At 41.1% G+C, this 21,986-nt stretch overlaps 1 protein-coding gene across 2 annotated transcripts in view; it reads right to left on the bottom strand.

Moving 5' to 3' along the window:
• The window catches only part of Ddx46 (DEAD-box helicase 46), a 46,498-nt gene that overhangs the window by 8,062 nt on the left and 16,450 nt on the right, over window positions 1-21,986 (bottom strand). For both annotated transcript variants that reach the window (XM_075969531.1, XM_075969530.1), the window contains exons 10-18: window positions 20,143-20,318; window positions 19,182-19,303; window positions 15,783-15,861; window positions 14,059-14,141; window positions 11,627-11,791; window positions 11,028-11,190; window positions 9,452-9,645; window positions 3,499-3,636; window positions 2,813-2,962 (exon numbers count right to left, since the gene is read on the bottom strand). In XM_075969531.1, the coding sequence (XP_075825646.1) occupies window positions 2,813-2,962; window positions 3,499-3,636; window positions 9,452-9,645; window positions 11,028-11,190; window positions 11,627-11,791; window positions 14,059-14,141; window positions 15,783-15,861; window positions 19,182-19,303; window positions 20,143-20,318 (1,270 nt within the window). The remainder of the gene's footprint in view (window positions 1-2,812; window positions 2,963-3,498; window positions 3,637-9,451; window positions 9,646-11,027; window positions 11,191-11,626; window positions 11,792-14,058; window positions 14,142-15,782; window positions 15,862-19,181; window positions 19,304-20,142; window positions 20,319-21,986) is intronic.

Raw genomic sequence — 21,986 nt, forward strand, 5'->3', positions numbered from 1 at the left:
AAGACAAAATCAAAAACAAAGAAATCTGCCATACTATAAGACTGCCGTAATCAGACTTCTGATAGGCAAAAAAAGAAAAGAAAAAGAAAAAGAAATCCATCCTCATCTTGTCAATGAAGAAACACAGGTTCTCAAGTCAGAGCAGCAGAAATGATGCACTGAACTATTCCAGGGCTCAGGCACTGAGCCGAAATTGTTCTATAATGATAGAAGGTGGAAGGGCTGTCACTCAAAGCCTGCGAGTCTCAGGAGAAATGATGCAGTGCTCTCCTAAGCAGGACTCCCACCCCTAACTCCTGAAACGAGGATTTTTCTTTTTCTTTTGAGACAGGCTGTCATGTAGCTCAGTCAGATAAACCCACTGAATAGCTGAGGATCACCCTCAATGCTTTTTTAATTTATTCATTTTATTTGATGTGTGTTTTGCCTGCTTGCATATATATGTACCATGTATATGCTTGGTGTCTGAGGAGGCCAGAAGGGGACTTTGGTTCCCCTGAACTGCAGTTAGAGAGGGTGGTGAGCCACCATGCAGGCACTGGAGGAACTGAACCTGATCTTCCAGGAGAGCAACAAGTGCTCTCAACTACGGAGTCCTATCTTTAGCCTGACAGTGAACTCCTGAACCTTCTCCTCTCCCTCTTCCAAGGGCTAGGACTGCAGGTTTGCAGCTCCACACTCAGTTCTTGCACTGCTGGAGATCATACCAGGCTCCCAATTGCCAGAAAGCACTCTAATAACTGAGTCCTTCTTTTAAATGAAGAAAAATGGGTCAGCAGAGAGGCATATACTTCTAATCCCAGCACTCTATAGAGACTGGGATAGAAGGATCAACAGTCGGAGGCCAGAACAGGCTGCATAACAACAACCTGTCAAACAAACAAACAAACAAGAAAGAAAAGGGACAAGGAAGGAAAAGAAGGCTTCCCTATGACGCAAGAGCAACAATGAAGCTTTCAATTCTCCAAGCCAGGAACCCTAGTGTAGTTATCTATACTGCCATTAAAAAAAGGAAAATCAGCTGGGCGGTGGTGGCACATGCCTTTAGTCCCAGCACTCGGGAGGCAGAGGCAGGCGGATCTCTGTGAGTTCAAGGCCAGCCTGGTCTACAAGAGCTAGTTCCAGAACAGGAACCAAAAGCTACTGAGAAACCCTGTCTGGAAAATAAAAAAAATAAAATAAAATAAAAAGGAAAATCACCTGCTATTAACTGTGTGTGTGCCTCAATGGAAAACACATGGAGTCAGCTCCCTCCTCCCATCTTTACATGGGTTCTGGGGTACCCAGGCTTATATGGCAAGGGCCTTATCTGAGCCATCTCACCAGCTCCCTTGTCTTAAATGTCTTTGAACAGGGCTTGGTGACACACATCAAAATCCTGTCTCAAAAACGGCTGGTGAGAAGGCTCAAGGGTCAAGGCACTTGCCATGTAGGCCTGCTGACCTGAGTGATGCTCCAGGATCTACAAGGGAAGAGAGAACGGGGTCACCTATGCTGTCCTCAGGCCCCAATACACATGCCATAAACACACACACACACACACACAAAATTAACTATTAGAATAGAATTAAAAAAAGGACAAAACAAAAAAGGGCACTTTGACCCAGAATGACTTGTGGAATCACGATGAAAGCCACATAATTTCCTTCAAAAGATCAGAGGTAGTGGGTCTTTTATCTTCTCAGACTCAAATGTAGGGGAAGCTTGTTGGACTTAAATTTAATTAATTTAGAAACCATTTCTAATGAAATGGTCTCAATTTAGTTTCTTTTTATAAAACATACATTTTTTCCCTTATGGAGTTAGAGCCAAATAGTTTTTATGGTGAGGGTGTTTGCAGCTGTGCATTTAACTGAGTGATGTTGTTTTAAATTAAACAGCACACATGCTTTTAAAAATCTCAGTAAAGAAGCTGGGTGGTGATGACACATTCTTTAACCCCAACACTCAGGAGGCAGAGGCAGGCAGGTCTCTCAGTTCGAGGCCAGCCTGGTCTACACAGTAAGTTCTAGGACTATCGGGGCTACACAAAAAAACCCTTGCCTCAAAACAAACAAACAAAAGAAAATCACATTTGTGTATTTTGTGTGTATGTGTCATGTGTACGACATGGTTTTTTTAATTAAATTATTTAAATTACATTCCTCTTAAAAGTAATCTAATCTAATGACTTGATCAACATCATTTTTTGTTTTTGACTTTTCCTTTTTCAGACAGGGTCTCACTATGTAGCCCTGGCTAGCCTGCAACTTACTATGTATACCACAGCACCACAAAATTCAAAGGGATCCTTCTGACGCCCGAGTGCTAAGTATGCTACCATGCCCAGCTCTAACCTGCTAATTTGAGTTTACTCAATACAAGGTAAACATATAACCGAGCAGCAACTTTACTTTATTCTAAGCTAGTGTGGTGCACCAGAAACAAACGGCCAGCAGCTGACAGGAACCCTGCCCTGTCTGTGTCCGGTCCTGAACCAATACTCTCACTGGTTTCAGTGTTCTCAACAGCCTGGTCAGGCTAAACCTACTTACAAGACGATGTCTCAACAGAGGTCATCTGTGGTTATATGAAAAAGTCTGCTGTGCTGCCCAGGCTGACCTTGTACTCTGGGGTCACTGCTCCTGCCACAGTCCTCTGAGCAGCTGGGAAAGTCACAGATAACCACGTCTAGCTTGGAATAATTTACTATGATGTGTAAAAACTGTCCTCCTACCAACAAGCATGCTGGAAACTTCAAGAGGCTCCCTTGCCTACTTCTCAACATTCACAAACTACTCCACGGCACACAGGCAGAGACCTCAATACTTACATCAACTGCAGCGTCCTCATCATCTGAATCTTGCAGGCCAAGAGCAGCTTTCTGTAACTTCTTCCTCTCATTGGCTAACGCCTGTTCTGTTTCATCAAACTTGAATCCCTTGCCAGAGAAACCACTACTCTTTTTAATTATTTTTCCTTCCTTTTAAAGAAAAGTTAACAAAGATAATTTTTAGAGTAAAAACTATTAAATATTTTCAAAGTAGAATATAGCAACTTAACAAAAAATAAGCAAAAGAGAAGATTCTAGTTTCATTATTTTCCCTTCTAAAAATGTAAGTGAGCCGGGCGGTGGTGTAATCCCAGCACTCAGAGGCAGGCAGATCTCTGTGAGCTCGAGGCCAGCCTGGTCTACAAAGGGAGTTCCAGGACAGGCTCCAAAACCACAGAGAAACCCTGTCTCGAAAAAAAAAACCAAAAAAAATGAATAAAAAAATAAATAAATAAAAATGTAAGTGGCTGGATGTGCACCCTTAATATGAGCACTCGTGAGGCTCATATACATCTGAGAGTTTGAGGCCGGCTTGGTCTATATACCAAGTACCAGGACAGCCAGAGCTACATAGAAATACCCGGGGTGGGGTGGGGTGGCAAAAACAGCAAAAAAAAAACCTAAGCTATAAGTGAACACAGTTACCAGTCACGTCAATGACTCATATAAGGAAGTTTAAGACTCACTGCTTTCTGCTGATCTTTGAAGTCACTCCAGAGCTTTTCTAGGTCAGGAGGCACTGCTGTCCCTGACAATTCAAGAGCTTTAATTATATCACCAGCATAGCGAGCTTGATCTTCTGTGATGAAAGTGTAGGCATAGCCCTAATGAAAATGAGGAAATAGAATTAAACAAGATGATTTAAAATCAACACAAAAACCCAGCACCTTAGTTGTAAACAAGTAACAAACCTACTGACAAGAAGATGAGGAATACCTTATCCACAGATCTCAAAAAAAAAAAAAAAAAGCCGGGCGGTGGTGGCGCACGCCTTTAATCCCAGCACTCAGAGGCAGGCGGATCTCTGTGAGCTCGAGGCCAGCCTGGTCTACAAAGGGAGTTCCAGGACAAGCTCCAAAGCTACAGAGAAACCCTGTCTCAAAAAAAAAAAAAAAAAAAGTCTAGAAATAAGCCTAGCCAAAAAGGCAAAGATTTCTACATTGAATACATTAAAACTCTGAAGAAGCGTTCTGTTCGTATGGTGCTTGCCCAGTGTGCACAAACCATGGGTTCCATCCCACCACACAGGTAGAGGCAGCTACACAATCAATTCTAGGCACACCTAAGGTATGAGACCCTGTCTCCAAAAAGAAGAAATTGAAGACGACAATACAAGAAGGAAAGACCTGTCAGGAAGGATTAATAAAGTGAGATTGCTATATTACTGAGACATGATAAACAGACTCAATATAATTCCCAGACAATTCCAATGACACTTATTATTGACCTAGGAAAAACAATACTAAAATTCACATGGAAACAGAGGATGGCAAGCAGCCAAAGCAATACTAAGAAGAACAATTATTTAGATATCATAATTCTATCTTTAGTTCAATACACATTTCTTAACACCATAAACTGAGCTTTGTAAACAACCAGTGGATACTGGGGAAGCAGAGGCAGCTGGCTGCAGTTCCCAGTTCAGATCATCCTCTCTGCCATTCCATGGATGAACTTCTGCATTCTCTCTATTCCAGACTCTGCTGGAGGAGATTGACTTTCAGCCTCTGTCTCACTGCTCTCTTCCCACACTGTCATGTAGAGATAGTCCACTCCTAGGCTTGCACACACCAGTTTTTTACTTGGGTTCTCGTAATTGAGTTCAGGTCCACAATGACAAGAGTCATCTCCCAGCTCAACATTCTTAGCAGGGAAAGACAAGTTAAAACTACATTGATACTCCATTTCATCCCAGTCAAAATGGCTAACATTAAGAAAACAAATGACACCACGCAGTGGTAGCGCATACCTTTAATCCCAGCAGTTGGGAGGCAGAGGAGATGGATCTCTGTGAGTTCGAGGCCAGCCTGATCTATAGAGTGAGTTCCAGGAAAGGCTCCAAAGCTACAGAAAAAAAAAAAAAATCCTATCTTGGGGGAGTGAGGGGAGACAACAAATGACAGAAAATATTACACTATTCACAACTGCTAAGCAATAGAACCAGCACAGATGCATCAGCAGGTGAACAGATAATGAAAATGTGGCACAGACACACAGCAGAATTTTACACAGGTATAAAGAAAAATTACATCGGGGCTGAAGAGATGGCTCAGAGGTTAAGAGCACTGACTGCTCTTCCAGAGGTCCTGAGTTCAATTCCCAGCAACCACATGGTGGCTTACAGCCATATATAATGAGATCTGGTGCCCTCTTCTGGCATGCAAGCATACATGGAAGGAATGTTGTATATATAATAAATAAATAAATCTTAAAAAAAAAAGAAAAATTACATCAAGACATTTGTAGAAAATGGTAAGGTTAAGTGAAATAAGACATTTGTAGAAAATCATAAGGTTAAGTGAAATAAGACAGACTTCAAAGATCAAATACCACATATGGACCCTACATTTTAATTTTTCAATATATATACATACATCTAGGGTACATGTAGGTTATAAAATCAGAAAGAAAGGAACAGGGTATACTTGATATGAGAGCAGAAGGGAGGCTACGTAAAGAAGAAGACCCACATGGTAGGAATCACACTGGGAGAGAATGAAAATAAGAACACATATTAAACCATCATAATTTAAGAAAGAATTCTGGGATAGAGAGCTGACAGCTAAGAGAGCTGGCTGCTCTGGCGGAGGACCCAGGTTTGACTCTAAGCACCCACACGGTGGCTCACATCCACCTGTGAATCCAGGCCTAGAGCATCCAAAGCCTTTTCTCACTTCTGCGTGCACCAAGCTCACATATGGTACCACACAGACATGTCGTGGGATATCTGTACAATGTGTGAAGGTGTATCGCTGTGATTGGTCTAATAAAAAGCTGAAATGGCCAATAGGTAGGTAGGAGGTATAGGTAGGACTTCTGGGCTGAGAGAGGAAGGGGGAGAAGGAACCTAAGCTATTTTTACCTGAGGAAGACGCCAAGAGACGAGAGAGGAAGCAAGAGGGACAGATGGAAGAGAGCTCACGCCACATGGCAGGGTATAGATTAACAGAAATGGGGGCTGTGGAGATGGCTCTGTGGTTAAGAGCTCTGCCTGCTCTTCCAAAGGTCCTGAGTTCAATTCCCAGCATCCACATGGTGGCTCACAACCATCTGTAATGAGATTTGGTGCCCTCTTCTGGCCTGCAGAAATACATGTGGGCAGAGCACTGTATACATAATAAATAAATAAAATTTATTTAAAAAAAAAGAAATGGATTAATTTAAGTTATAAAAAACAGGTAGGAACAAGCCTAAACTATAGGCCAAGCTTCTTCTGACCTCCACAGAAAGTGCATGCATGCCTGTACACCACATATGTGCACTTGCTCAGAAGAGGACATTGGAGCCCTTGGAACTGGAGTTAAGAGGCAATTGTGAGCAACCATGGGTCTTCCATGAGAGCAGTCAGTGCTCTTAACTGCTGAGTCATCACTCTAGCCTCTTTTAATTTGTTTATTTGTTGTTTTTTAAGACAGTCTCACACTATCCAATACAGGCCTTCAACTAATGGCAAGCCTCCTGCCTCGGCTTTCCAAGTGCTAGGTTTATGTGCATGAATCCCAATGCTCAGCTTTAGCATCTTACTTTTGGGATTTTATATATATATAAAACCTGCCATTTTTGGTTTATCTTCTGAGTCAGAGTCTAGTTCTGTAGCTCAGTGTAGTTGAGTGCCGTCTCTGCTCCCTGAGTGCTGGTGTTATGTATCTTCAAGCTCTGTTCATGTTTTCAGAATACAAAGTGCGTGTTTGTATTTGATTATGTACACAAACACATTCTTTACATAATTATGTATTTCCGAAACTATTTTGCAAAAATGAAATCAGTTGTATCATCTTCTTGGGAGTCTGGAAAGTGAGCACTCAGATGCCCCAGCTTCTCTTCAGTCCAGGTAAGAGGAAGACAGGGGCAGAAAAGAGGACAAACCATCGGCTTATCATCTTCACATACATTCTAACCTAATTTCAGGAGTAGTCACCTGCTGTCCAGGCTCTGCAGCTTTGCCTCCCATGAGCTGACAATCCCATTTTATACGGTTATAAACACGCATGTGCAAACAGAAAGAGGGTATGATGAGAGAGTATATGTGGCCCCTAAAACATACTCACTACTCCTAACCATACACATTTTATGTGTATGTTTTTGAGGTATGCCTGTGTGCCATATGTGTGCAGGAACCCATGGAAGACAGAGGACCCAGGTTCCCCTGACAGCTGGGAGTACCATGTGGGTGCTGGAAACAAAATCTGGGCTTTAACATTAAAGCAGGTAATTTTAACCACTGAGCCATCTCCCCAGTCCCACTCCTTAACCACTATAGGACATGCTTCCAGATTCCTCAGAATACCTCAGTTAAGGAGGTGCCATTGCTACAGAACCTAAGACACAGATTTTATGTGCTTCGAATTTTCTCAACTATAAAATGAACCGTGCCTATTTCATTGGGATATTGAGGATGAAACCCTATATGTAAAGAACTCAGAAGTTTAGTAGAAAAATAAGCTATTGTTAGTACTATTGTTACATCATGATGCAACATCTAAGGTTGAAAAATCAAATATATCATTATTAATATTTCTAACAACGAAATACCCTCATGCCTTCCTAAAGAATCATTAGGGGCAGGGAATACTGAGAAATGACATGGTGATTAAGAGCACTGTGTGCTCTTCCAGAAGACCTGGTTTGATTTCCAGCACCAACGTGGCAGCTCACAATTGTCTTAACTCCAGTTCCAGGGGATCCAACACTGGTCTCCATAGGCAATGTATGCATAGGCATATATGCAGGAAAAATATCTATACACATAAAAATTAATTAAATAATTATTTTCTTTAGAAGGAATGACTGACTGGGCATACAGCTCAGTGATGAGACACTTGCTATATCCCCAGCATTGCAAAATAAAAAAAACAAAAAGAAAGAACTTTTGTTGTGTGTAGTGGCACACCTACAGTTTGCGGACAGACTTGACAAAGACATCATCCCCCAAATAAAACAGTAGCAAGAGGTCTTAGGCCCCTTTGGGAGTTGCATATAAGATATTTACATTATGGTTCATAACAGTAGCAAAATTATAGTTATGAAGTAGCCACAGAATAATATATGGTTGGGGTCATGACAGCATGAAGAACTGTATTAAAGGGAGCAGTACTAAGAATGTTGAGAACCACTGCCTTAGACTATAGAACATCAAGTAAAGAAAACAAGCACTAAAAAGCAATGAAACATCCTGAATTTACGTGTCTCTATGTGCAGAACATGTTAGGCAAGAGCGAAATATAAACTGTTACCACTACCTACTAGAAACCACAAAGGTACCTGATAATCTTAATTCTGCTTTGTTCTGGTTTTGGTTTTTCAAGACAGGGTTTCTCTGTGTAGCCCTGGCTGTCCTGGAACTTACTCTGTAGATCAGGCCAGCCTCATACTCACACAGATTTGCCTGCCTCTGCCCACAAGTACTGGGATTAAAGACTCGTGTCATCACTGTCTGGCTTAATTTTGTTTTAAATATGCATGGGTATTTGCTTTTATGTCTGTGCACCACATACACACCTGCTGCCTATCATGGCTAGAAGAGGGCATCAGGATTCCCTAGAACTGGAGCTACAGATTGTTGTGAACAGTGAGTACTGTAAACAGAACACAAGTGCTGTGGAATAATCCTCTGTACACTGTGTGAATATATATCGCTATGATTAGTTTAATAAACAAGCTGTCTGGCCAATAGCTGAACAGGATCGTTAGGTGGGAAAGCCAAACTGAGAATGACTGGAAGAAGAAGGAAGGAGTCAAAGGAGTTGCCAGTAAGATGATGAACAGGTTGGTCACACAAAATGGGACAGAGGTAAACCATGAGCCCTGGGGCAGCACACTGATTAATAGAAATGGGTTACGTTGTAAGATCTAGTTAGTAACAAGCCTGGCTATTGGTCAAGCATTTATAATTTATATCGAGTCTCCGAGTCAGTTATTTGGGAAGCAGCTGCCAAGTTAGTTAGGAGCAGGTGGCTGGGACAGGAAAACTCTGCCTATGCACAGGACCTCCGCAAAAAGGAGCCAGTGTTCTCAACTGAAGCACAATCTCGGGGGCTGGAGAGATGGCTCAGTGGTTAAGAGCATTGCCTGCTCTTCCAGAGGTCCTGAGTTCAATTCCCAGCAACCACATGGTGTCTCCAACCCATCTGTAAAGAGATCTGGTGCCCTCCTCTGGTGTGTGGGTATAAATGGAGGCAGAAAGTTGTGTATATATAATAAATAAATCTTTTAAAAAAAAAAAAAAAGAAGCACAATCTCTGCAGCCCCAAAACTGGTCATTTTAACAATATGGAGACATAAATACATATGTGATTAACAACATCCAGTCAATGTTCAGCTATTTAAAGACTTTCAAAATAACATCATAATGTTACTCTGCTATCTATTCCTGAAACTAAACACCTGTGCTGTAGTAAAGACATGACTGTAAAGACTTACTTTGTTGCCTGCCCTTCCAGTCCGTCCAGCTCTGTGCACATAATCTTCATAATGGTTGGGACAGCTGTAATTTACTACAAGAATCAGATGTTTCACATCTAGACCTCGAGCAGCAACTGACGTGGCTACAAGAAGTTTGCAGGTTCCATTCTTAAAGTCATTTATAATGCTGTCCCTGTCATATTGATCAATACCTGTAAGTAAATTAAAGAGACAAACAGAAAAACATGTTGAAATTTTCCATTTCTACTAAGAAAGTCCTAAACACAGAAATAAAAAACAGACTCAGGAGCCGGGCGGTGGTGGCGCACGCCTTTAATCCCAGCACTCGGGAGGCAGAGGCAGGCGGATCTCTGTGAGTTCGAGGCCAGCCTGGTCTACAAGAGCTAGTTCCAGGACAGGAACCAAAAGCTACGGAGAAACCCTGTCTCGAAAAAAAATCAAAAAAAAAAAAAAAAACAAAACTCAGGGCTGATGGCTCAGAAATCTGTGTTCAATTCCCAGCAACCACACCCTCTTCTATCATGCAGGCAAACATGTAGGAAAAACGCTGCATACACAATAAATAAATAAATAAATAAATCTTTAAAAATATATCAATTTGCCAGGCAGTGGTGGCGCACGCCTTTAATCCCAGCACTAGGGAGGCAGAGGCAGGAGGATCTTTATGAGTTCAAGGCCAGCCTGATCTACAAGAGCTAGTTTCAGGACAGGCACCAAAAACTACAGAAAAACCTTGTCTCGAAAATCAAAAAAAAAAAAAATCAATTTGATGATTTCTCAAAAACTTAAAGTCTGAGTTCTGGTTCTAGCAATTCCATTACTCAGAGGAACTAACAGCTGTTAAGATGAACACATACCATAGTCACATCATACACAAGAGTCTAATAATAAAACCAACCAGGTCTCTATCAACAAATGAATCAAAAGAAGATAATAAATATACACAAAAGGATGTATTATCCAGCTTTTAGAAGAAAATCTAATACATGTTAAAATATGAATCATAAAATCATGACTGGGTGAACCAGAACAAACACAAAAGGATATGAAATGTATTAATTCCCAATAAACAACACAAAGGATAAGAAATTCATAAAGGCATAAGATAGTACGGAAGTATCAAAGTAATAAAGGACAGGTGAAAGGAAGACATAGAGAATAATTGCTTAACCAGTAGTCTTCATGTGGATGATGAAAAGTTCTAGGTACAAGGAGAGAGGGAGAAGCTTCACAGGGAAACAGTGCTTGCTTGCTTGCTTGCTTGCTTGCTTGCTTGCTTGCTTGCTATGCAAAAAAGAAGACCGACGAATCAAGTCTCTAATGGTCATGTAAACAGTCTCCTTATACCTCTGACTGTACTAGCACTGGATCACGGAGAGAGGCGGATTCTGACAGCTAGGACAGTGAGGCACTTTCTCAAGGCAATTACGTGAAGAGCAATAGATAGCAGGGCATGAAGGTGGAATTTTGTCAAATGCCTGTCAGATTTCTTCTACCCACATTACAGAAAACAAAGCAGGTACTATTCAGAGCACAAGACAGCTGTTGGCAAGTTAAGTTAAGCAAATGTTACCGCCGTGAAGAGACATGCAGGGGTAAGATGCTCTCATCAAGTCCTTCAGGAGACCATCGGCATGCTCCTGTTTGTCAACAAATATAATGACAGATCCCGACTCCTGATAATGGCCTAAAAGCTCGAGTAATTTCAAGAATTTCTTTTCTTCTTCAATCACAATCTGAAAACAACACATTGTAGCAAGTTAATGTAAAAAACACAAATGTGTCTTAAAACAAAAATGTTTAATCTGTATTGAATGAGGAGAATATAATAGCTTCCTAGACCTTAAATCAGCTAAGCAAATGCGGACTTTTAGCTGGTAGAGTTGTAACTGTGGCAGCCACTGTGGTCACTGGCTCACTCTGTCCCTTAACCTCAATTCCATTAATTAAAGACAAGAAAGATGTATCCCATTTCTGTTAGCCTTCATTGCTGGTGGGGAGAACTAAAAAGAGCTTTATTAAGTCAGTTCCATGTACCTGGCAACAGACTGAAGGTTATAACTGATGCGTAATATTTAACTTTAGAAGTTATCTACCTATTTCACAACTATGATATAAAAAGGATCACACACACACTGTCTAAACTAACAATTTCCTGAAAACAGTACCTACCACTTGTTGTTCCACATCTGAGCAAACCACACTCCTGCCCCCAACCTGAACTTCAATGGGCTTGCTCAGGATCCTGCGGGCCAAAGCCTCCATAGCTCTAGGGAAAGTAGCTGAAAACATAACTGTCTGTCGGTCAGGACGAACATTATCCACAATGCGCATGACCTGAGAAAACAATATAGTATATATGTATAAATACAATGAGTCTGCAAAAACCTACCCATTCCTCAAATCAAGCAGAAGGAACTTTGGAGAGCTAGTTCAGTTACTTTAAATTCATTATCTTAAAAACTCCGAACTTATACCAGAATTTGCAGCTCTCGGTTACATCTTGTCAAGAAAGGGCAGGCTAAGCTAGGGTGGCAAGTGTAGTGATAGTTTGTGTTTTAACAAAAAAACCTTGCCTGAAGATTGGCGTGCAGAGCTAAGCCGCTAGAGACCAAGCAATGGTGGCTCACACCTTTAATTCCAGTACTTGGGAGCCCCACGCCTTAATCCCAGCCCTAGGGAGGCGGAAACGGGAAGGGATATGGTAGGGTGGAGAGAAGAATATAAGGTAGGAGGAGACAGGAACTGAATACAGTCTGAGGTTTGTTGGAGATGGTTGTAATCCAAGGCTGCATGCAGTCTGAGGAGCAGTCTGAAGCAGTCTGAGGAGGCAGTGTGAGGACAGGATCTATCTCACCCCTTCAATCTCAAGTTCTGGTAGAGGTAAAAGGTCTCTCTAGTGGTTGGCTGCTTTACTTTTTTTATCTTCAGCTTGAACCCCAATATCTGTCTCTGTGTTTTTATAATTCATGCTACATTCTTTTCTCCTTTTTGTTTTTGAGACAGGGTTTCTCTGTGTAGCTCTGGATGTCCTAGAACTCACTCTATAGACCAGGCTGACCTTGAACTCACAGAGATTTGCTTGCCTCTGTCCCCCAAGTGCTGGGAATAAAAGTATGCATCACCACTGCCTGGCTCTTTATCTTCTTCAATATAGACTTCTTTTTCTTTAATTATTTATTTATTTATTTTTATTTTATGTTCATTCATGTTTTTGCCTCCATGTATGTCTGTGTGAAGATTTCAGATTCCCTGGAACTGGAGTCACAGACAGCTGTGAGCTGCCATGTGGATGCTGGAAATCAAATCTGGATCCTCTGGAAGAACCACTAAGTCACCTCTCTAGCCCATCAATAGACTTCTGCCTAGACGCATACTACTGCTTTCCTAATCCTATCCAAACAGAGCCATCCTAGAGGATAAACTTTATCCTAGAGTATAAACTCTCACTTCCTGAAGCTGTATTAGTCATGGTGATTTACCAATATCTAAATAGCAGCCCATGACCTGAAGCCCTACTTACCCCTTGATTTTAACCAATAAAGCTCACAAAAATCATCACTCTTTAATTTTCCTCTCCACGGGCTATAATAAAACTTTTAAAAAAGGAAAAAAAAAAAAACCACAACACTGGCTCAGTAGATTACGGAACCTGCCACCCAATCTGACTGCCTGAATTCAATCCCTGGGCTCTACCAGGATTGGAAGCAAAGAACTGACCACTGCAAGTCATCATCTGACTTTCAGCCCCATACATACATACAGCCATGTCCAAAATATATATTAAATACTGGGGGGGAGGGGACCCTATTGATTATGCCCCTCACTGACAAAGCAGCCAGTTTTACCTAGAAGCAGATCCTGTTCAGTCCTTCAGCCCCATTCGCTGAGACTGTAAGACTGTGACAGCTCATGAAGAACCTGAAGTCCTCTACTCCGTGTGAACTGGACTGCATCTATTTAACTGCTCCCCAAATGGTTCATGGATTCCACAATCCTGGATTTTTAGGCCCACCTACTCATATCTCATTCACAATTCAGTTTCTAACAGGACGTTGACAGAGCACACCTTTAATCCCAGCACTGATGAGGCAGAGGCAGGCAGATCTCTGTGAATTCGAAGCCAGCCCAGTCTACAGAAGGAGTTCTAGAACAGCCATGGCTATACAGTGAAACCCTGTCTCCAAAAAAAAGAGTTCAGTTTCTGAATCTAAATACAATGGTAGTATATGGCAGATGATGTCTCTTTGGAGGTATGGAAATAATCAAAAGGCTATGCTTCTGCTGTCCCTTCAGGGCCACTCTCTCCTTCCCAGACCATGCAGATGTCTTATTCTCACAGCTGTCACCAAATCCTCTACACTTCAAAACCTTAAGAGCCTTAGTGAGGGGCTGGAGAGAGCTCTCAGAGAACCAGGTCCAGTTCCAGGCACCCACCAAACACCCACATGGAACAGCACACAATCACCTGGGACTTCAGCTCCAGGATGAGCTGACATTTCCAGCCTCTGCAGGCACCGGCATTCATGTGCACACACCACACACCATACACACAATTAAAGGTAGAATAAACCTTTAAAATTACAAAGAAATGGAATTATTACCTGTGGTTCAAACCCCATGTCAAACATTCTGTCTGCTTCATCTAAAACAACATATGTCACTCTTCGGAGATTTGTGACTCGACCTAAGGTCAAAAGAAAAAAAAAAGACAAAAAAAACACTAACTATCAGTCACAATTCACGATGACAACCAAGAACTTTAAAAAAACCATAAAGGGAACTAAAATGCCTGACTTAAGCAGAGGGGAAGGTTAGGTTTCTTTAAACAGTGAAAAGAAACTTTGGTATAAAAGTCTTAATCTAGTGGCAAGTACTTTCTGACAGTGGGTACATGAGGCCCTTTATTTTGTCAAACTCGCCTCTTGCATACCATCATAGGGCCTGAAGAACCTGTAAAATTCAGAAAACAGCCCTCTCCAAAACACATCATAAAACTAAGACTGAGATGAAGCATCGAGCCACATCAGCCATTATCTGACAGCATCACCTAGAAAAAAACATATTAGAGATTACAGCGTATGTGTGGAAAGCAGGTTCCAGTGCTAACTACTTCAGAGGCAGAGAGCCTCTGCCACTTTACAGCCTACTACCATACAGTCAGAAGCACCTTAAATGGGCATGTCAAACCACTGACAAACTGCTCAAAATCACTGGGAACAATGTATTACACAAACTTTAAATAACAAATGCATTACAGATAAATACACTTTTCTATGCAAAGATATACAGTAAAGTATTAATTGCTGCCACTGATTTAATAAACAGCCCTGGCTTCTTAACCAGTTAAAAACTAAAAATACAAAAAATCCTTTCTCAAAGATCAGTAAGCATTTCTATCAACTGCAGAATCAACCACCTGGCAAAAATATGTATAAAATAGTTATTAAAAGGTAAACAAAAAAAGACAAATAAAGGAAAAAGGTAAAATTAATCAAGATGAAGTTCAGGAGGTTTAATTAATATAACAGTGAGAAAAAACAAGGAATTATACAGTCAGCACTCATCCCCAAACCTTCACTTGCTACACAAGCGCAAGGCCTCAAACAGCCTCAGGGAGAATCAAGTTTACCCCAAGCTCAGGCGGACACTAGTACAAACATGCACTCCTCGGTTCCAGCACTCAGTTACAATAGTCTGAACGCTGCAATGGAAACTTCTAACCAGCTGTTTCTTCAAAAACTAAATATACAGTGTTCACACTAACATCTCCAGCCGCCAAGAGTCTCACAAGGTTGGAAAGAGCATTAAGTCACCTACCTTTGACGGTTACCATCTCGGAAGCCCAGGTCTATAAATCCTCAGGGCCTTTCTCCACAGAAGTTAAATAATGTCAACAGTTTAGTATCAGTTTTGATAGGGAATATTTTAACAAAACATAACATTTGATCTAAAAACATGCAGTATTTACAAAAGACACATTTCTTGAAGCTGCAATAACTTAATTTGTCTATTATTATAAAATACTAACTCCTGTGGAGAATTTTATAATAAAGACTATGATGTTACCCTTTTAAAAAGCAAAGATAAGCCAAAAAAAGTCAAGTTAAATGCTATAAGATACTGCAAAGTTAGTTGTGAAAAGAAACTGAACTGCCAAAACTTAACTAATACTTTCAACAATAATATTCACTTTAAGATATTACAGCTTTAAGAAGAAACATAGAAACCATTTGTTGGTTTCCAACATCTGTTTTAACAAAAATGTGTCAAGTTTAAAAAGGAAAAAAAAACAAAACAAATTAAAAAAAAAATACCTGTGACTTACCACTGTTAGCAGCTAACATGTCAATCATTCGACCAGGTGTGCAAACAATAATCTCAGCACCTCTTTTCAGCTCAGCGATCTAATGAAACAGGATGAAATTTCATAGTATAGTCATCAGGACTTCTTCAACAGATATGAAAACAGCAGCTGACCCACTCGTGGCTCTAACAGGTAAGACAAAGTCTGAATACAAGACTGGAGGCTGGCATGTGGCCCTGGGGCTGACAGCGTGCTGAAGGACAGGGAGCGGCAGGATGACAACTGGGGCCAGAAATTTGAAACTAATAAAACTCAAGAATTTTCCAGATTTTAATTTGCAACTATTTCTCGAAAATCAAGAACAGGAGGTCAAAATAAACAATAAAATACATATTCTAACACAGAGATCAATGCTTTCCAAATTTAGGAAACCATGACATCAGTCTTCTAAGCCACACCAGCAGATTTACCAATAGAAAACACAGTAACAGTGCACGGGACTCGGGAAGCTCTGCTGATCTCTATACAAACACACATGGATGCACCAGGTTATACTGAATGCATGCACTGGTCATTCTCTTTCCTTCCGCCCTTTATTTTGCATGTATGAGTGTTTTGCCTGTAAGAACGTCTATGCATCCCGTACATACAACGCTGGCAGAGGCCAGAAGAGGGCACTGGCTCTTCCTGAAACTGGAGTTACAGATGGCTGCAAGTTACCTTGGGGCACTGGCAATCAAACCCAAGTCCTCTAGAAGAGCAGACAGTGCTCTCAACCACTGAATGATCTTTCCAGCCTTAAAGCAATTGCAACTCTGGGATGTTGGTTGGCCTGAAAGTCATCTCCTACAGCACAGGTACCAGCAAGAGTGGCAAATATTCCAGATGACATACTGCTTCCCATATGTGTTTTAGTATTTAAGAAAGTACAGGGCTGTGGTAAAGGTGGTTGCTGCCAGGATGACAACTTAGGTTCACTGCCCAGGATTTCACATGGTAAAAGGAGAGAACCGACTCCTATATCCATCTTCTGACTATACTCAAGTGCTGCATGTGCACGTGGGCAAGCACATAAGCAAACTCAAACACATGTGTGACCCGCACGTGCACACACACGCACACGTGTGCACACAAACACAGGTATAATTATAAAATATAAACAAAAAAAAAAGGAAAAAATGTAATGGTTCCTTTCCAATAGAACTAAGGCTGACAGAGCCAACACAGTCACTCACACACAGACTATTGTTAATGTTTTAACTTTTTTTGTTTCTTCTATTACAGAGCCCTGAGATGCTTCTCTGATCTCAAAGCTAAGGTAAGCCTGGCAGCAGCATCTTTGCCTGACTGTCTGGTGGAAACCTAAAGCCCCTGTGGCAGAGCTCAAACCATTCTCACTGCAAAGGCTCTAAGATGTTTGTTTTCTTGCCAGATGTGGTGACACAGACCTGTAAGTAAGCGCAGCACTTGGAAGACAGGAAAGAAAGATCCATCTGGAAATATCAAGGTCATCCTCAGCTACACAGCAAGTTCAGAGCCTTCCTGGGCTAACTAAGATCTGTCACAAACAAATACACACAATTTGTTTTATAGCGGGGCAGTGGTGGAATCTTTAATCCCAGCACTTGGAAGGCAGAAAGAGGTGGATCTCTCTGAGTTCAAGTCCAACCTGGTCTACAGAGTTAAGTTCTAAGACAGCCAGGGTTTTCTCAAAGAAATCCTGTCTCAAAAAAATCAAAAGAAAAAAAATATACATGTATTTCTTACTACAGGCTGTATGGTCAAATAAACTGGCAAAAATTAACAGTTCAAATATTTAAAATAGCAAAAATGCAAAAAATTCTCAAGGCATGTTCATACAACACTTGTTCTAAAATACACTTTCTTGCTAAGCGTGGTGGCACATGCCTTTAACCCCAGCATTTGGGAGGCAGAGGCAGGCAGATCTCTGAGTTCAAGGCCAACCTGGTCCACAAAGGACAGTCAGAGCTACATAGACAGATCCTGTCATGAGAAAATGCTAAATCAAAGACAGTCAAAGCTTCCTAAAATTTTTCTATATATCATTATGAACAAAGATGAAGGTCTAGCACTAACACATAGCATTAGTTAGCACCTTCTAAAGAAGCTAGCATAGATCAGAGACAGAAACTGTTGGTCTGAGAATTACAGGACCATGTCCTAAGGCAAACTGCAGCTCTAATTAACCTAGTTGGTCAACTTATGTCATCATTCTGCATAATTTTTCACTTATAAAATGGAAAAACAGACCTGCATTCTTAGGCATAGCACATATTAATGCTAAGAACTACTTTAAGCCCAGCAGTGTTGGTGCACAACTTTAATCGCAGCACTTCAGAGGCAGATGGATCTCTGTGAGTTCAAAGCGAGTCTGCAAAGAGGACAAGCAGGGACTGGAGGGGGAGGGGGAGAGGAAGGGAGAGTGGAGGGAGTGGGAGGGAAATGGGAGGATGTGGAAATTTTTAATAAATAAATAAATAAAAAGAGGACAGGCAGGGATACAAAAAGAAACCCTGTCTAAAACAGCACCCCCCCCCCAAAAAAAAGACTTCAAAATTCTTTATTAGATTTATTATTTTTCTTCATTCCCCAGGTTTTGAGAAACAATTAGTAACAATGAAGTGCACATACTGGGAGCCAGAGAACTGTAGCTCACTGATACCAAAACTCCCGTCTAGCATTCATCAGACCCTTGGGTCAATAATCCGCAGCACACACCAAAAAGAATGGAGTTTAGAAACACGAATGATGTTTTCTGGTCTATATACACATTGGCAAGATAATCAGCACAATCAAGTTCCATCTTTTATCACAGAGCCATCAATTTTTGTGTTTTGTGGAAAGAATGTTTAAGCTCAACTCTGTTATCAAGATTTAAATATATAAGGGCTTTATTTATTCAGCCACATCATGCCTAGTCTCTACAGAACATAAGCTTCCGGCATGACATCACACATTCTTAGGAGCAAGGGTATAAGATAAGGTCTTGACACATATACCTGGCTGGCCTGGAACTTGCTATGTATAGGAAGCCAGTTTCAAACTTGCAGTGGTCCTCCTGCGTCTGCTTTCTTCTGAGTTCTGGGGTTACAGGGATGCCCCATCTACACATGCACACACACCCTTCTCAGGACAGGGTCTTTCTATATGGTTCTCAGGCCTCAAGCTAGGGATCCTCCTTCCTCAGTCTTCTTAATGTGGGAATCACAGGCACACCACAGGCACTTATAATTGTTTAATTATTATACTTATAAACCTTATAATTATTTCACACCAAATACCCTTTAAGATTTTAAGGGGAATTACCTACATACAAACACTAAAATGAAAGAATTACTTAACTCACTGGAACATTCAATCTGAAAAAGATAGAAAGGCTGAGTGGTTTATTCTAAGTACCTGCTCGCTGATTCCTGTCCCTCCGTACACACAGACCACTCTGAGTCCCAAGGTCTTCGAAAACTTCTTACATTCTTTAGTGATCTGTAAAGCCAGTTCTCGAGTTGGAGTCATGATGACAGCTGAAAAGATAAATATGTCAAAGCCTAACCCCAACCCTTCAGAAGACGCTTCAAAACACTAAAGTAGACCTGTGCAGGATGGCCCATGTCTCAGTGAAAAATGTTTGGTCTTTATGGAAACCTGAAAACTGTGTTTCAAAAATATAGTAATGGCAGAAACCAAGGTAAAGGGCAAATGGATTCTCAAGAACGTGCTATGAGGAAATAACAGTTACAGAGCATACTCAAACCTCAGAAATATACTCGAAAACAACATAGTTTCCAACAGCAAATCACAGGGTAAAGGGAATCAAGTGACTCTGTGCTACAGAAGCCACAGCTGCTGCCCAAAGCACATCGCTCTGAGAGGTACAGAGAATGCACCGTGCCGTGTGTTTCCACAGAAAGAGCTGAGTAATTTTCCCTAATCAAATATGCAAGTCGTAACTGCAAAAATGCGAAGAAATCTGAATCTGAAGACCTAATCCTACATGAAACCCTGGCACACTGGGAAAGCACACTTTTCCTTCTCCTACGCCGAGTTCATAATACAGTGATACAGGGCTGAGAACACACCTCAACATAAATAAACAGAGAGATGCATGAGGGGTCTACCTGCCAGGTCAGTTTTAAAACTGAGCTGTGCCAGCCTTGTTTTTGTACTTCTTAAGATGTCACTCCAGAGCTCTGAAGATTCTCATTCCACCTGCTGGTATGGGGAAATCAGCCCCAAACTGCCATATTGATAAAGGAAATGCACATAAAGACATCTTTATTGTCATAATTAATAACTGCAAGAATCAGGTCTTTCTGAAGTAACAACAGCACTTCTAAGAATGACGTGATGAGAAGATTTGTACCTATTGGGCCCTCTCCTTCTTCTAAAGATCTCTGATCCATGATGTGTCTAAACATGGGCAAAAGAAAGGCAATGGTTTTTCCACTTCCTGTCTTGGCAATGCCAATTAAATCTCGTCCAGACATTATAGCAGGAATTGCTTGAGTTTGGATTGGTGTGGGCTTCTCATAGCCATGCCTTAAAAAGAAACAAAAAGAACACAAGAATTATGAGCATTAACTACTCTCAGGGGACCACAAACATTACTTCTTCTAAATGTGATATATCCACCTGATAAAACATTATTTGGTGGACAGCAGAAAAAGCCAAGTGCTGTGGGGATGTCTTTCTGTATGCTGTGAATATGTTTTATTACCATTTCTTTTTTTGTTTTTTTTTTGTTTTTTTTTCTTTCCGAGACAGGGTTTCCCTGTGGTTTTGGAGCCTGTCCTAGAACTAGCTCTTGTAGACCAGGCTGGTCTCGAACTCACAGAGATCTGCCTGCCTCTGCCTCCCGAGTGCTGGGATTAAAGGCAGGCACCACCACTGCCCGGCTTCATTACCATTTCTTAATAATGAAGCTAATGTGGTCAACAGCCAGGCAGAATAGAGCCAGGCGGGAAATCCAAGCAGAGATACACGGTAAAGAAGGGCAAAGGCAGAGAGATGCCAATAGCCTCTGGGGAAGTAAGATGTTAGGTAACAAGTCACAAGCCTCAATGTAAAATATAGAGCAATAAGGCCAGGTGGTGGCAGCGCATGCTTAATCCCAGCAGTCCGGAGGCAGAGACAGGAGGATCTCTGTGAGTTTGAGGCCAGCCTAGTCTACAGAGTGAGTTCCAGGACAGTCAGGATTGTTTCATAAAGAAACAGTCTCGAAAAACAAAACAAACAAAAAAATAATATAGACTAATGGAAATGGGTTAATTAGTTGTAAGAGTTAGTTAATAATAAGCCTGAGCTAATAAGCAAAAAAAATCTGTAATTAATATTAAGCCTCTGAGTGATTATGTTAAAAGGGCCTCAGACTGGGCAGAACAAAAGAAGCCCTCGTTTATATCTTGCTGGGCTGACATGAAGGCTTAGTGAGTGCTTGCACTCAGGCCAGATAACCTGAGTAGATATGTGGAATCTGCAAGGTAGAAGAAAGAGCAGACTCCCCAGAGTTATCCTCTCATCTCCATCCACACAAGCCACAGTACATGTGCTCCAGCAAGCATGCAGCCAGGCACAAAATAAAATACAAATGAAAAACAAATAAAAAAAATATTTAAAAGTCAGCATGGTGGTGCATACCTTTAATCCCAGCACCGAGGAGGCAGAGGCAAACGAATCTGTGAGTTCAAGGCCAACCTTGTCTACACATTGAGTTCCAGGAGAGCCAGGGCTAGCTACATAAAGAGACAAACAACAACAATAACAACAACAACAACAAAAAATTGATAGTTTTTAAAATAAATAATTTTTTAAATTGACAATGAAAGAATGAAGCACTAAGAAATTCCACAGGGTGGAACCCTGAAAATAGTAATTTTACCAAGTGACAAAAAAAAAAAGCAATCAGGAAAGACGGCACACTATGTAATTCCACCTGCATCAACTGTCCAGTGGGGCCAGACCACAGGCATGGGAAGTACACTAGTGGTTGCCTAGGGTGAAGGAGATGGAAGAAGACTGATAAAGGACAGGGAAGACTGATGAAAATGTCTATAACTAGATGGCTGCACAAACCCATAAACATACCACTGGATCATAAACTCCAACTGGTCAACTCCACACTTACACTACAGCTCATTAAAGACGTTTACAAATTTCTTTAAAAGCCTGGGGCTAAGATGTAGCTCAACGGTAGACTAGTTCCCCAGC

Source organism: Microtus pennsylvanicus, chromosome 4, assembly GCF_037038515.1.
Source record: "Microtus pennsylvanicus isolate mMicPen1 chromosome 4, mMicPen1.hap1, whole genome shotgun sequence".
In the NCBI taxonomy this organism is placed as follows: Eukaryota; Metazoa; Chordata; class Mammalia; order Rodentia; family Cricetidae; genus Microtus; species Microtus pennsylvanicus.